Raw genomic sequence first — 17,562 nt, 5'->3', positions numbered from 1 at the left:
TTCGAAATGTGCCAAAGTCTCAATTCATTGGAGAGTCCACTATAAGACCATAAGACATAGGAGCAGAATTAGGCCACTTAGCCCATCAAGACTGCTCCGCGATTCAATCATGGCTAATATTTTTTTCATCCCCATTCCCCTGCCTTTTCCCCATAACCCCTGATCCTCTTATTAATCAAGAACCTATCTATCTCTGAGGGGCACTCAATGACCTGGCCTTCTGCGGCAAAGAGTTCCACAGATTCACCACCCTCTGGCTAAAGAAATTCCTCCTCATCTCTGTTTTAAATGATCGTCCCTTTAACCTGAAGTTGTGCCCTCTGGTTCTAGTTTTTCCTACTAGTGGGAACATCTTCTCCAAGTCCACTCTATCCAGGCCTTGCAGTATCCTGTAAGTTTCAATAAGATCCCCCCCTCATCCTTCTAAACTCCAACAAGTACAAACCCAGTGTCCTCAACCGTTCCTCATATGACAAGCTCTCTTCATTCCAGGGATCATTCTTGTGAACCTCCTCTGGATCCTTTCCAAGGCCAGCATATTCTTCCTTAGATATAAGGCCCAAAAATGCTCACAATACTCCGAATGGGGCTTATACAGCCTCAGAAATACATCCCTGCTCTTGTATTCTAGCCCTCTCGACAAGAATGCTAACATTGCATTTGCCTTCCTAACTGCCGACTGAACCTGCACATTAACCTTAAGAGAATCTTGAACAAGGACTCCCAAGTCCCTTTGCGCTTCTGATTTCCAAAGCATTTCCCCATTTAGAAAATAGTCTGTGCCTCCATTCCTCCTTCCAAAGTACATAACCTCACACTTTTCCACATTGTATTCCGTCTGCCATTTCTTTGCCCACTCTCCTAACCTGTCCAAGTCCTTCTGCTGTCCCCCTGCTTCCTCAATACTACCTGTCCCTCTACATATCTGCAAACTTAGCAACAGTGCCTTCAGTTCCTTCTTCCAAATCATTAATGTATATTGTGAAAAGTTGTGGTCCCAGTACCAACCCCTGAGGCACACCACTAGTCACTGGTTGCCATCCTGAGAAAGGCCCCTTTACCTCCACTCTTTGCCTTCAGCCAATCTTCTAATCATGCCAGGATCTTACCCTTAACACCATGGGCTCGTAACTTATTTAACAGTCTCCTATGTGGCACCTCGTCAAAGGCCTTTTGGAAATCTAAATAAATCACGTCCACTGGTTCTCCTTTATCTAACTTCCTTGTTACCTCCTCAAAGAACTCTTAACAGATTTGTCAGACATGACCTCCCCTTGACGAAGCCGTGCTGACTCCATCCTATTTTGTCATGCACTTCCAAGTACTCCGCGATCTCATCTTTAATAATGGACTCTAAAATCTTGCCAATGACCGATGTCAGGCTGACCGGCCTATAATTTCCTGTCTGTTGCCTCCCTCCCTTCTTAAACAGCGGTGTGACATTAGCTATTTTTCAATTCTCTGGGACCCTCCCTGCCTCCAGTGATTCCTGAAAAATCACCACCAATGCCTCCACTATTTCCTCAGCTATCTCTTTTAGAACCCTGTGGTGTAGTCCATCCAGTCCAGGTGATTTATACACCTTCAGATCTTTCAGTTTCCCCAGAACCTTCTCCTTAGTGATGGCCACTACACTCACCTGTGCCCCCTGATTCTCTTGGAGCTCTGGCATCCCACTGGTGTCTTCCACTGTGAAGATTGATGCAAAGTAACTATTCAGTTCCTCTGCCATTTCTTTGTTTCCTATTATTGCTTCTCCAGCCTCATTTTCCTGTGGTCCACTGTCTATTTTTCCCTCTCTCTTACCTTTTATATATGGAAAAAAAACTCTTCCTATCTTCTTTTATATTACTAGCTAGCTTACACTCATACTTCATCTTCTCCCCCTTATTGCTTTTTTAGTTGTCCTCTGCTCACTTCCCAGTCCTCTGGCTTCCCACTAATCCTCGCCACTTTGTATGCTCTTTCTTTTGCTTTTATGCTGTCCTTGACTATCCTTGTCAGCCATGGATGCCTCGTCCTCCCCTTGGCATGTTTCCTCCTCCTTGGGATAAATTTCTGTTGTGCCTCCTGAATAACTCCCAAAACTCCTGGCATTGTTGTTCCACTGTCTTCCCTGCTAGGCTCCCTTTCCAATCAACTCTGGCCAGCTCCTCCCTCATATCTTTGTAGTTACCTTTATTTAATTGCAATACCGCTACATCTGATTACAGCTTCTCCCTCTCAAACTGCAAGGTAAATTCTATCATATTGTGGTCACTGCTCCCGAAGGGTTCCTTCACCTTAAGTTCCCTAATCAAGTCTGCCTCATTACACATCATCAAATACAGAATTGTCTGTTCCCTAGTAGGCTCTGTCACAAGCTGCTCCAAAAAAACATCTCTTTGACATTCCACAAATTCCTTTTCTTGGGATCCACTACCTACCTGATTTTCCCAGTCCACCTGCATATTGAAGTCCCCCATGATTATTGTAATATTGCCTTTTTTGTGTGCCTTTTCTAAATCCTGATTTATTTTCTGCCCCACATCCTGACTACTGCTAGGCAGCCTGTACATAACTCCCATCATGGTCTTTTTTACCTTTGCGATTCCTCAACTCTGCCCACGGAGATTCTATGCCTTCTGATCCTACGTCACTTCTTGCTATCGATTTAACTTCATTCCTTACTAACAATGCAACCCCGCCCCCTTTGCCCAAATGCCTGTCCTTCCGATAGGCCACATATCCTTGGATACTTAGATCCCAGCCCTGATCCCCTTGCAGTCACATCGCTGTGATGCCCACAACATCATACCAGCCAATTTCAATGTGCGCAACAAACTCACTTAGCTTGTTCCGTCTACTATGTGCATTTCGGTAAACACCCTCAGTCCTGCATTGACTACCTCCCATCACATACTTGTCACCTTTTTTGCTCCGCCTGAGGTTAGTTTCCTGCCACCTTCTATACTCTCTGTTCTATTACGTGGTCTGAAAACTTTACTAACCTCTCCTGAGCCCTTGGTTCCTTTAACTAGTTGAAAGTCCTCATCATTAACCTGCACTTCTACCCTCTCCTTTAACTTTGATTTTCTAATTCTCCGTACAACTGAAGCCTCCTCCCCACTATCTAGTTTAAAGCCCTATCTACAGCCCTAGTTATACGATTCGCCAGGCCTCTGGTCCCAGCATTATTCAGATGAAGACCGCCCCATCGGAACAGGTCCTGTCTTTCCCAATACTGGTGGCAATGTCCCATGAATTCAAACCCATTCCTCCCACACCAATCTTTGAGCCACACATTTATCTCCTTAATCTTATTGACCCTGTGCCAATTAGCTCGTGGTTCAGGTAGTAATCCAGAGGTTATTACCTTTTAATTTAGCACCTAGCTGTTCATACTCCCTTAGCAGAACCTTTGTTCCTGTTCTACCTATGTCATTGGTACCTACGTAGACCATGACAACTGGGTCTTTACCCTCCCACTCCAAATTCCTCTGCAGCCCAGATGTGATATCCTGAACCCGAGCACCAGGCAGGCAACACAACTTCGGGATTCTCGATCCTGGTCACAGAGGACAGTGTCAATGCCCCTAACTATACTATCCCCAATTACGACTACATTTCTTTTTTCTCCCCCCACTTGAACGGCTCCCTGTACCACGGTGCCGTGGTCAGTTTGCGCATCCTCCTGCAGTACCCGTTCCCGTCCACACAGGGAGCAAGAATCTCGAACCTGTTGGACAAGTTCAGGGATGAGGCTCCTGCAACCTTATCTCCTGGATCTCTCTATCTGTCTCACTCGCAGCCACACCGTCCTGTCCCTGACCACTGGCCAAATTCAAGTTATTTAATCTAAGGGGTGTGACTGCCTCCTGGAACGCAGTGTGACAACTTGACCCGGCCAGCAGCAAGGCTGAGAGAGCTGGTGGGCAATGAACCAAGGGCGAGGTGAGGAGGCCAGGCAGCAGATGAGGCAGCCAGTGAAGGAGTGAGCACATTTCCTGAAATCGTTATCGAGCAGACATGAAGTGTGAGGGCTGAGGAGGCATCGGTGATCATTGAGGGAAGTAGTGGGGTGACTCGACCAGGCTAGCAGCACGGTTGAGAAGGGCTCGTGGGCAACTAACCTAAGGCGAGGTGAGGAGGCAACGTAGCCAGTGAAAGAGTGAGCATGTTTGCCGAGATAGTTGTCTTTCACAGGTGAGGTGCAAGGATTGAGGAGGCACCAGCTGTCATTGACGGACACAGTGGAGCAACTCAGCCAGGTCAGGGCTGAGGAGGGCTGGGCAACGAGGCGACGGTGAAGTGAGAAAGCCAGATAGCCAGGCAAGCAGCCAATGAGCCAGCAGAACAGTGAGGTGATTAAGTGAGCAGGAGCAACTTGAACTCCAGGGCTGAGAAGGGCAAAAAAAAGCCTGCTCTTTCAGAAAATGTATTCATTAAAATGGAGAAAGATAAGTCAATATGATCTGAAAAGAAAAATTATCTAAATTGCCTTGGATTATGAAACACTGATGAAGCAAGAAAACCTTAAAATATGTCCCTCTTCCATATTCTCTTGTTAAAATTCTGTTCATATGGGACCACTATTTGCTGGTATGATATCATGGCTGTCATGTGCAGACATTTATAACTGGTGAGTAACTGCCATCCCCCATTGCTCTCAATACTGACCTTCGGAAAGTCTCTTTTGTACAGAGAATGGAATCCTGCCAGGCAGTCGCCAACAAAGCCACTGATATTAGACTTGGACTCACTGGACTCCACTTGATTGGAGTATTTGCTCTTGCATTGGACTTTTTCTGGCTCATTCTGTCATGAACTGGCCTGTGCTGTACTGCAGTCATATGAATGGCTGATTTCTTCATCTCCTTGCTCATTGGCCAATTCTATGTTTGATCACCTCAAGACACATAGATTGCAAAATTGACCTTCTCTACTGTCATGCTGACAATGGGTGGGCTTGAATTTCAATTGATCAATTACAGGCTTGTCTTCACAAGTTAAAAAGCGCTAAAGCTCTTAAGCAGTGATTTGTCATTTTTTTGTATTTTTGCAGCTTGCATTGTGGATTTGAATTAGAATTAATCAATTACAGGCTTGTTTTCATTAGTCACAAAGCACTGAAGCATTGAGCCGTGATTTGTGTACTTGAACATTTTGGGTGTGACTTGCACTTTGGATTTGAATTAATCAATTATAGGCTTCTTTTCATAAGTTAGAAAGCCCCTGAAGCAGTCATTTGTATACTTTTCTGTATTTTTGTAGCTTGCATTGTGAGAGCGGCGGGTGGTACGGCTAGAAGGGCAAACATGTCATTTGGGGACAGGACCTGATGTCACTGGTGGGCGTGATCAGACATCACTGGGGGTAGAGTGGCAAGTCACCGGGGGCTGAGTGTGACGTCATATGGGTCGCTAGCATGGAGACAGAATGTGGGGCCCCCAAAAGTATAAGTCCGCCTCTAGTGGATAGACTTTGGGGAGTCAGGAGGTGAGCTACTCTCTGCAGAATTCCAAGCCTCTAATCTGCTCTTGTAGCCACAGTATTTATACGGCTAGCCCAGTTCTGTCCAGGAGTGTGAAATTACCATTCCTACTAATTTCCAGAAGCAACACTGAAACAGGACTTGACCCATCCCAGGCCACCCTAACATTCCACAGGCAGTTGCAACTAGTGATCATTTTACTGGTGTGCAACTGCTTGTGGTCAAGCTTGAATATAAGAATAAGAAAGATAACAAAAGGGAAAATAAGACAACAATGGCAAAAGCACAGATAGCCATTTTCCTTCTTATCATCTTCCTAAATGTCAGATCCTGAATATGGCATGACTAGATGAAACAGTTAGTGTGTTTAACAGCATGATTCCATATCAGCTGGGAGCTTTGACCATGAAAATCTGCCACTGTGGAAGATGCTAACTTGATTGAGAATGCTGTTGAGCACTTGCATGTAAAATTTAACCTATTTATTTACTTTCATGTACTTACCTGTAGCAAAGGATGTACTTAGATGTAGCAAAGTTTGGCTGAAAAAGTCTGCTCAGGCTGATAACAGTACAGTCCATGTGAGAGGGGTTCCATTGTCTGCCTGAAGTTTGAGTTACGTAACTATATGTCTATAACCTGGTGGTTTTCCAGGATCTAGACTTTGTGAGTTCCTTCTGAAGAAAATAACTCCTGACTCATCAGCTGTGGCTCAGTTGGTAGCAATTATAGATTCAAGTTCCTCTCTCCAGGATTTGAGCACAAAGATTTGGGCTGACTCTCTAGTGCAATATTCTTGTTGCTGTCTTAGAGGCGTTATCTTTCAGATTAAGATGTTAAACTAAAACTCCCTTTGCCCTCTCAGATCCCACGGCACAATTTCAAAGAAGAACTGGAGAGCTGTGCCTGGAGTCCACACCAATATTAATGTCTCAATCAACAACAGAATAACTGATCATTACGACATTGTGGTTTGTGAGAGTTTGTTGTGCTCAAATTGGTGGTTTCTACATTACAACAGTGACTATTCTTCTAAAGTACTTAATTGGCTGTAAAGTACTTTGAGACTCTCAGCCATTGTGAGGGTGCTAATATAAATGCATGTTTTTCTTTCCAGGCATTGGATTATAACAAGTGAAAATGACTCAAGAAACAGTTATAAAGGAGCATACAGAATCCTAAGGCTTTCAATGGCTATACATGATAACATTTGCACATAAATGGTCAGCTCAATTTGAGTTAGGTTCGACTCCCATTCCTTTCTTGGATGTAAATCCAAATTAGTGGCTAGTCGAGAATTTAAGGCAGATCTCAAAGTTGGCCATAGATTTTCTGGAGATAGGTGTCGGATGGAATGACTGCTTAAGTTATAGTGTTACAATTAATGCATTTTGCATAAATTAGAATCTCAACTGCACAGAAACAGCAGTCCCTTTGGTTCAATGATTGCTGCACTTCCAACATTATTCTACGCCAGGAAAAATAGCAGGAGAAATGTTCCTTTGCACCAGTTTTTGATTCAGGTACGTAGTGACTCACTGTTGCAATACCTCACCTATTTATTACATCATCTACTTTTCTTAAGGTACACATTACTAGCCAATGAAGTTGCCTTTCTCAAGGGCAATTAAGAATGAGCAATAAATGCTGGCCTCACCAATGATGCCCACATCCCATGAATGAATAAAAAAAAGTATGCAAGTAATTTGCTTCTACATTATTGGTCATGCCACTGTATAGCCAGCCACAAAGGCATTAAAGAATGTTGCCCAAAATGCACTTTCTCTGAACCTCTCCTCTTTGTAGGAAATCCATTCAGTTCTTCCTCATGTTCGTACATGTGAGATCAGTAACTCACTTTTGGGAGGTATTTGCATAATATTTAACAGTAGTCTTAGCAGATTTTTCTAGTAGGCTTAGACTTTTTCTTCAGCATTTCACTTTTGTATTTTCTACTCTACAGACATAGCATTTACTTTTTGTGCTCTTCAGAAGCTGAAATTAGCATTTGAGTTAACATCTTCATTAAAGTAGCAAAGAAAGAACCTTAAAAATTAGTGGATTCATATGGTAATTTCACAGTGTATACTCAGTATTAAGTATACGTTTCAGAATTTTCCATTCATTGCTTTATTATTCATAGGGGTGATTATGAAGGAAAGCTAAATGCAACTTTAGTGTAACTTAAATTGTTATCATTAGTCTATGAAATTTAATTTCTTATGAATCTTCTTTTTAGATCTTTACTATTTTTTGTTTGCACCAACACTCTGTTACCAGATGAATTTCCCAAGATCTGCAAAAATAAGGATACGTTTCCTTCTGAGACGACTATTAGGAATGGTGAGATGCAGAATTTACTGCTCTAGGCCAACAAATGTAGCCACTTCTCTTTCTCTTTTACAAGCCTCCCTGCATTGTACTCCATCAGTGACTGAGAGTGTGAATGGATGACCAACATGTAGGCTTTTGTGTATGCTGTACTGTGACTAGCTGTTAGTAGGTAACACAGAAGCAATCAGTGGTGAATCTTACTTCAATTTTACCTTCTGCCCATATGCATGCACTTGACTACACAATCCACTTTTTATTTTGCTACCAAAGCTCTGTGTGATAATTCATAAGGAATAATAATTTAACCGCTACACAAAGCCACAAGGACAACCATTCTTCAAGCACCTTTATGCGACTAAGTTGACCTAGCATGTTAACGTGAGGTCTACTCATTTAAATATTTTTGTGACAATGGGCATACAACCACAATGAGTGGTTGACCGGAATATTTAGCATCAGCAGCAAAGAAAGATCAGCTGTCTGATTCTATTGTGCTGTTTGATTTTTCTTACCATAAGTAAATTGAGATGTAATAATCACTAGCTAAATGACTAATGGAGGCAAAAGAAAAGTGGCAGGCAGAAGAATGGCTGAATTAGAATCAATGCATTATCCACCTGGCAAAAAAAAATCCTTTATGGAGCAGATTTCTCCTAAAGCACCCAATCCAAATAGGGGCTCTGTGCCTGAATATTTCAGCCACAATATGGGGTGGAATTCTCATTTGAATAAACCTGGGGTCATAATTAACGTTGTGTATGGGAAATATATTATCTCTGAGCATCAGACAGTTCAGGGTGTTATAATATAGAGAGTTTGCATCCAATAGATTAAAGCCACTCTGGTGAGGTACAGCCTCTGTAAACTGGAGGTAGGTGACTAGGCCAATAGATGCCGAGGGCAGGTGAAGGACACCTGTGAGCAGCACTCCTCCTTTGCGAACTCCCAATGCCCCCACCAATTGCTGCTTCTGCTCCTCTTCCTCCAACAAGAATGGATTGGGCGAGGTAGAGTCATAGAGGTATACAGCATGGAAACAGGCCCTTTTTTTTAAACCCCTAAACTAATCCCAATTGCCTGCATTTGGGCCATATCCCTCTATACCCATCGTACCCATGTAATTATCTAAATGCTTTTTAAAAGACAAAATTGTACCCGCCTCTACTACTACCTCTGGCAGCTTGTTCCAGACACTCACCACCCTCTGTGTGAAAAAATTGCCCCTCTGGACACTTTTGTATCTCTCCCCGTCACCTTAAACCTATGCCCTCTAGTTTTAGACTCCCCTACCTTTGGGAAAAGATATTGACTATCTAGCTGATCTGTGCCTCTCATTATTTTATAGACCTCTGTAAGATCACCCCTCAGCTTCCTATGCTCCAGAGAAAAAAGTCCCAGTCTATCCAGCCTCTCCTTATAACTCAATCCATCAAGTCCCAGCAGCATCCTAGTAAATCTTTTCTGCACTCTTTATAGTTTAATAATATCCTTTCTATAATAAGGTGACCAGAATTGTACACGGTATTCCAAGTGTGGCCTTACCAATGTCTTGTACAACTTCAACAAGACGTCCCAACTCCTGTATTCAATGTTCTGACCGATGAAACCAAGCATGCCGAATGCCTTCTTCACCACTCTGTCCACCTGTGACTCCACTTTCAAGGAGCTATGAACATGTACCCTTAGATCTCTTTGTTCTGTAACTCTCCCCAATGCCCTACCATTAACTGAGTAATTCCTGCTCTGGTTCAATCTACCAAAATGCATCACCTCGCATTTGTCTAAATTAAACTCCATCTGCCATTTGTCAGCCCATTGGCCCAATTGATCAAGATCCCGTTGCAATTGGAGATAACTTTCTTCACTGTCCACTATGCCACCAATCTTGGTGTCATCTGCAAACTTACTAACCATGCCTCCTATTTTCTCATCCAAATCATTAATATAAATGACAAATAACAGTGGACCCAGCACTGATCCCTGAGGCACACCGCTGGTCACAAGCCTCCAGTTTGAAAAACAACCCTCTACAACCACCCTCTGGCTTCTTTCAACAATGTTTATTTGGAGTCATGGTGAGCAATCACTGAAACAACTATATGATGACATCAACAAGTTCCATCCCACCATCAGACTCACCATGGACTACTCTCCGGAATCGGTTGCATTCTTGGACACACACATCTCCATTAAGGACGGTCACCTCAGCACCTCACTGTACCGCAAGCCCACGAATAACCTCATGATGCTCCACTCCTCCAGCTTCCACCCTAAACACGTTAAAGAAGCCATCCCCTACAGACAAGCCCGTCGAATACACAGGATCTGCTCGGATGAGGAGGATCGCAACAGACACCTCCAGACACTGAAAGATGCCCTCATAAGAACAGGATATGGCACTCGACTCATCGATCAACAGTTCCGACGCGCCACAGCGAAAAACCGCATCGACCTCCTCAGAAGACAAACATGGGACACGGTGGACAGAGTACCCTTCGTCGTCCAGTACTTCCCCGGAGCGGAGAAGCTACGGCATCTCCTCCGGAGCCTTCAACATGTCATTGATGAAGACGAACATCTCGCCAAGGCCATCCCCATACCCCCACTTCTTGCCTTCAAACAACCGCACAACCTCAAACAGACCATTGTCCGCAGCAAACTACCCAGCCTTCAGGAGAACAGTGACCACGACACCACACAACCCTGCCACAGCAACCTCTGCAAGACGTGCCGGATCATCGACATGGATGCCATCATCTCACGTGAGAACACCATCTACCAGGTGCACAGTACCTACTCTTGCTACTCGGCCAACGTTGTCTACCTGAAACGCTGCAGGAAAGGATGTCCCGAGGCATGGTACATTGGGGAAACCATGCAGACGCTACGACAACGGATGAATGAACACCACTCGACAATCACCAGGCAAGACTGTTCTCTTCCTGTTGGGGAGCATTTCAGCGGTCACGGGCATTCAGCCTCTGATCTTCAGGTAAGCATTCTCCAAGGTGGCCTTCACGACACACGACAGCGCAGAGTCACTGAGCAGAAACTGATAGCCAAGTTCCGCACACATGAGGACGGCCTAAACCTGGATGTTGGATTTATGTCACATCATCAGTAACCCCCACAGCTTGCCTCCTGGACTTGCAGGCTATCCTGTCTGGAGACAATACACATCTCTTTAACCTGTGCTTAATGCTCCCTCCACCCACATTGTCTGTATCTTTAAGACCTGGCTGGTTGTAGGGATTCGCATTCTAATCAGTATTCTGTAACTTGATTTTGTGTCTCTATGCACTGTTTGAGAGCACATTTCCACTCCATCTGACGAAGGAGCAGCGCTCCGAAAGCTTATGGTATTTGCTACCAAATAAACCTGTTGGACTTTAACCTGGTGTTGTTAAAACTCTTTCTGTCAACAAGCCAATTTTGTATCCATTTAGATACCTCACCCTGGATCCCGTGAGATTTAACCTTATGCAACAACCTACCATGCGGTACCTTGTCAAAGGCCTTGCTAAAGTCCATGTAGACAACATCAACTGCACTACCCTCATCTACCTGCTTGGTTACCCCTTCAAAAAACTCAATCAACTCCCATATTAAACTCCCATATTATTCAATATCCAGCAGCACCCAGGCTTTCTGCAGGCTTTAAAGCAAATTCTGGTTTTAAAAATGCTCTGTTGTTCAACTCAACAAAGTCTGTAGATCAAGCAAGTTTTGTTTCCACAATATGTCTGCCTATTTAAGTGTTATGAAATTAACCTGGCTTGTACCACTCTACTTCTGGACAAGTCCAGCACTACATGTTGCTTTGGCATTAGGATTGTATTATAGAATCCCAATCACAATGCTTCAATGAGGCTTCTCTCTGCTTCTGACAAACGCCTAGGATGACTTTATCAAGGCCCGAAACAAAATGACAATGCCTGACAAAAAAAGTGATAAATCAGACAAAGCATGTTAGACAGATGTTAGCTTTTACATGGTCTGTTGGAAATTTCCTTACACTGCCTACATTAGTGTGCAAATGTCTGAACATATGATGAAAGTAAGGAGGTGTGGGATAGAGGGAAAGTTGGCAGATTGGATAGGTAATTGGCTATCTGATCGAAGACAGAGGGTGGTGGTGGATGGAAAATTTTCAGACTGGAGGCAGGTTTCTAGCGGAGTGCCGCAGGGATCAGTGCTTGGTCCTCTGCTCTTTGTGATTTTTATTAATGACTTAGAGGAGGGGGCTGAAGGGTGGATCAGTAAATTTGCTGATGACACCAAGATTGGTGGAGTAGTGGATGAGGTGGAGGGCTGTTGTAGGCTGCAAAGAGACATAGATAGGATGCAAAGCTGGGCTGAAAAATGGCAAATGGAGTTTAACCCTGATAAATGTGAGGTGATTCATTTTGGTAGGACTAATTTAAATGTGGATTACAGGGTCAAAGGTAGGGTTCTGAAAACTGTGGAGGAACAGAGAGATCTTGGGGTCCATATCCACAGATCTCTAAAGGTTGCCACTCAAGTGGATAGAGCTGTGAAGAAGGCCTATAGTGTGTTAGCTTTTATTAACAGGGGGTTGGAGTTTAAGAGCCGTGGGGTTATGCTGCAACTGTACAGGACCTTGGTGAGACCACATTTGGAATATTGTGTGCAGTTCTGGTCACCTCACTATAAGAAGGATGTGGAAGCGCTGGAAAGAGTGCAGAGGAGATTTACCAGGATGCTGCCTGGTTTGGAGGGTAGGTCTTATGAGGAAAGGTTGAGGGAGCTAGGGCTGTTCTCTCTGGAGCGGAGGAGGCTGAGGGGAGACTTAATAGAGGTTTATAAAATGATGAAGGGGATAGATAGAGTGAACGTTCAAAGACTATTTCCTCGGGTGGATGGAGCTATTACAAGGGGGCATAACTATAGGGTTCATGGTGGGAGATATAGGAAGGATATCAGAGGTAGGTTCTTTACGCAAAGAGTGGTTGGGGTGTGGAATGGACTGCCTGCAGTGATAGTGGAGTCAGACACTTTAGGAACATTTAAGCGGTTATTGGATAGGCACATGGAGCACACCAGGATGATAGGGAGTGGGATAGCTTGATCTTGGTTTCAGATAAAGCTCGGCACAACATCGTGGGCCGAAGGGCCTGTTCTGTGTTGTACTGTTCTATGTTCTATGTATATCTGAAGATACCTGTACCCCCAAGAAGTCTATAGCAGACCTAGCCACACTGTTGCAACTAAACTTAGAAAGCAATGGAGCTGGTAGTGGCTGTGAAGGTTACAGTTTTTTTGAAAGTTTATGTGGCAGGTTCGTATAAAGGAGACCTTTGTCACATCTCATTTAGCACGCACTTGTATATGGAGTTCGCAGATACATTCATTTGCCAGGGTCAGTGAATTCATTTTTTTTTATTGGAGAGCAAGCTGCAGTAGAAAAGATCCCTCCACTTCAACCATTAGGCAAGATTTTCCAGATTGCAAAGCATGCTTTACTGAATATGTGGCCATTCGCTATTACCTATCCCAAATACTATAGCAATTATCAACAGAAAGGCCATAACTTCATGATTATCCACCCCAGCCTGTGATTACAGGAACAGAATCATACTTATTATCCTGACCTTAAGACAGTCAATAGCACCAAAATTATTTGAAGGAACACGAAGACAATAGGACTGCTGGTTGTTTACCAAGGATTTCCACTATGGTCATGTTTGTATAACAAGGGCAAAACCTGAAGAATTGTAACACAGAAACATGCCATTCATCCCAAATAGTCCATCTTGATGTTTATCCTTGACAGAAGCATTTCTAATCCTCTACATAACCCCTTAGTTCTCTTTCCTAACTCCAGTATACAGTCCAGTGCCTTTATAATTTCTATATAAAAACACTTCTTTTGCTCTCTGTCCTAAATCTCTTGTATTTAAAGATCCAATCTGATGTACCCTTGAAACAATGGGCAGGATGTTTTTCCCCTCTCCACGGCATGTTTGGCAGCGGTGGAAGGCAATGCACCTCTCACTGATGGCAGGATCTTATGGTCCCGCCATTGTCAACAGGGTTCCCTGTTGAATGCACCCCTTGCCACCAGGAAACCTGCGGCGGAAGTGCGCCATCGGTGGAAACGTAAGATCCTGTCGGCATGATCATAAGATCCTGCCAGCGTAACCATAAGACCCTGCCAGCGTAAACCCCAGCAAGATATCGACGAATGATTCCGAAGCTTGGACAGATAGGGCGGCACGGTGGCACAGTGGTTAGCACTGCTGCCTCACAGCTCCAGGGATCTGGGTTCGATTCTCTGCTTGAATCATTGTCTGTGTGGAGTTTGCACATTCTCCCTGTGTCTGTGTGGGTTTCCTTCCACAGTCCAAAGATGTGCAGGTTAGGTTGATTGGCCATGCTAAACTGCCCCTTAGTGTCCCGGGATGTGTATATTAGAGGGATTAACAGAGTAACTATGTGGGCTTCGGGGATAGGACCTGGGTGGGATTGTTGTCAGTACAGACTCAATGGGCCGAATGGCCTCCTTCAGCACTGGAGAGATTCTATGATTCCATGTGGAAGAGTCAATTGTGCAACTGGGCAAGATCGCCAAGGCTATCACTTTATGGCTATCCTGGCCTATGACTCCAGAAATAGAATTGTCTATGTTATGCGCTGTGCAACTTTCCTGCAGAACAAGCAGAAGAAGAAAGGCAACAACAAACAATGAAAGAAAACAGTCATGAATGTAAAACAGAGACGCACCCTGGCAAAGGCTCAGCCCAGTTATCAAGATGTATGAGGTAGTGTTTAATAGATCAAGCAGCCACCTGAGTGCCTTAACACTTGCAATGCAAAACAGTCAACTTCGCACATGCCCACGATGATGCCAAATGAAACATGACCTTTATTGGTCCCAAGAATACATCATGACTCATAAATACCACATTATTTCTCCCCAACTATCCTAATCTGCATCATAACAAAACAACCGTCATGACTCAATTGCACATCACTCAACCCAATGTATGATGCAGTGTATTTGGCTTTGAGAAAGTATTCAGTGTTTTTTCTGCTTTCTAATCATGCTCATAAATGTTTCACCAAATGGAGGTGACTTTGTATTAGTATGGGCCTTTAAGGATAGAGATGTCTCAGTATCTAAAATAAAAGCCAAAATACTGGATGCTGAAAATCTAAAATAAAAATAGAAAGTGCTGGAGATCTGGTAGCATCTGTAGAAAGAGAAACAGAGTTAATGGGGTGATCTCATCAAAAAGATTCTCGGTGCTAAACGAGAGTGAAAATGGGAGAGCATCACGCTGTATTTTTTGAGCGAGATAAAAATCAAATCTTACCTAACACTGTAAAAACAAAATGAAGCCAAACTTGTTTCTCACCAGTGTCCTGGGATGCGTAGGTTAGAGGGATTAGTGGGGTAAATATGTGGGGTAATGGGAATAGGGCCTGAGTGGGATTGTGGTCGGTGCAGACTCGATGGGTTGAATGGCCTCCTCCTGCACTGTAGAGATTCTATGATGATTCTATGAATGAACAGCTCTTCTGAGAGCAAAAACATGAAAACAAGATACAGATTGGCACTTGACAAAACTCTGAAGTTGTTGAACTCCATGTTAATCCAGAAGGCTGTGAAGTGCCTAATCTGAAGATGAGGTACTATTCCTCAAGCTTGTGTTAGGCTTCATTGGAACATTGTACCAGGCTGAGGACAGAAATGTGAGTAAGAAAGCATGGTGGTGAATTAAAATAGCAAGCAACCAGAAGATTGGAATCATGCTTGTGGACTGAGCAGAGGTGTTCTGAAAAGGCAGACACCCAGTCAACACTTGATCTTCCCATTGAAGTGGAAACTATATTGTGAGCAGTGAATACAGTATACTAAGTTGAATCAAGTGCAACAAAATTGCTGCTTTACTTGAAAGGAGTGTTTGGGGCCTTGGACGGTGACGAGAAAGGAGGTTTGGTTGCATGGGAAGGGACAAGATATCGCAAAGGGAACAGTCCCCTCAGAATGCTGCGAAGGGAGGGTATAGACGTGCGTGGAAGTGGGAGAAATGATGGACAATAATCCTTTGAATATGGAGTCCTGTGGGATGGAAATTGAGGGCAAAGAGAACCATATTTCCTGGGGGGGAGGGAAATGGGTAAAAGGAGATGTGTGGGCAATGGGCCATCGTTGACAGCCCTGCCAACAATATTGGAGGAGAATCCCGAGTTAAGGAAAAAAGATCTATCAGGAGCACCTCTGTGGAAGGTCACATCATCAAAACATATGTGATGGAGATAGAGAGACTGTAAAAATGCAATGGAGTTCTTACAGAAGGCAGGGTGTTAGGAAGTGTAATCGAGGTAAATATGGGAGTCTGTAAACTTGTAATTAATATTAGTAGAGAGCCTAACCCCAGAAATAGAGACAGAGAAGTTGAGAAAGGAAGGAAAGTGTCAGAGATGAACCAAATAAAGGTGAGAAAAAGGTGGAATGTGGAAGCAGACTTAATAAATTTTCCAGTTCTAAACCAGAGCATGAAGCTGCACCAATAAAGTCACCATTGTACCAGAAGAAGAGTTGGAGGTTGGGCCTGTGCAGAACTGGAATAATTACCCGCAAAAATTGCAGGAAGAGGATGATCTCATCCACTCCACCAGGATGAGTCATCTCGCAATTCCCTCTAATATCAATCTCCCATTGTGCTATCATGAACTCAAATAGCTACTATCTTCACAGATCTCATCATCCATCAGCAGGGATGCACTCATTCTCTAATGGTCCCTTCCGCATCACCAACATTCTATCAGTTGCTCACACCCCATCTCCGGCCCTTCAGGGGAGGGCTGACCGCACACGGGACAAACAATTTCATTAAACCTCTGCTCCATCCCCTCTGATCACACGCCTTTCTTTCATCTTCATACAGGCCAAGCTGGCATATAGCAAGTATGAGAGAGCCCTGACCCGGGAAGGGATAGCCAAGATCATTCTCCTCACCGAATTTGAGGAGGCTGCAGCCAAACCTGCTGGGAGGGCAGGGATTGCTCCTCTGTGGAAGGGGAAATCGGCCTCTCCTAACAACCTGAAATGGATCACGGCCCCATCAAATTTTGACAATCACAATGAGTCACATGTAGTCTTATATAGCTTATGTTCATCAATTAAAACTCTATTTTCAGGGCAACAACAGATCGAGGCCCTGCAGGCAGCTGAACAGCACTCCCAAGCCCCCAGACCATTTCCGAGGAGGAAGGAACTTGCGAAGATTCATCACAGTGCTCACCCACTCCCTCCAGCAGAGCAGACACATACCTTGGCAGGCACAGCTCTAGATTAGTCTCAGGGTTCTTTCTAGAAAACACCTCACTGACTCATTCCTACAGCAGTCGGAGATGGAGACAGCCCAGGTCTCCGGTACTCAGGCAAAAGGTCTCTGGAAGCGGCTGCCAACCTAATGCTGGAGATGCAACAACAGGTGGCAGAACATCAGACAGAGATTCCTCAGCAGAATAAAGTGAACAACGGAGGAGTCAGTCTGTATTCTGTCTGAAGTCATATCCCTGACATGTGAGTGCCTTAAGGCCCATAGGAAGGTTGCCGACCACCATGGAGATCTTGGTCCTGCAAGGCTAGCCAGATTTGCACTTGGCCCTGCACTCCATGGCCAGACACCATAGTGGGCACAATCAAGATGTAGGCAACATGGGCACAAGGCACCTTAGCCTCCATCAAAGTGCACTATCTCCTGCAGGAGCCAGGCTGGGGC

The 17,562-nt window shown here is 44.2% G+C and overlaps 1 protein-coding gene across 1 annotated transcript in view; it reads left to right on the top strand.

The window, feature by feature from the left end:
- LOC144493113 (diacylglycerol O-acyltransferase 1-like) overlaps positions 1–17,562 on the top strand; it is a 213,415-nt gene that overhangs the window by 145,673 nt on the left and 50,180 nt on the right. The window contains exon 7 of the mRNA XM_078212015.1: positions 7,713–7,816. Coding sequence (XP_078068141.1) covers positions 7,713–7,816 — 104 coding nt within the window. The remainder of the gene's footprint in view (positions 1–7,712; positions 7,817–17,562) is intronic.

This window comes from Mustelus asterias, chromosome 4 (genome assembly GCF_964213995.1).
Source record: "Mustelus asterias chromosome 4, sMusAst1.hap1.1, whole genome shotgun sequence".
Taxonomy (NCBI): domain Eukaryota; kingdom Metazoa; phylum Chordata; class Chondrichthyes; order Carcharhiniformes; family Triakidae; genus Mustelus; species Mustelus asterias.
The sequence above is the reverse complement of the archived record's forward strand: the minus strand, read 5'-3'. Positions and strand labels throughout refer to the sequence as shown.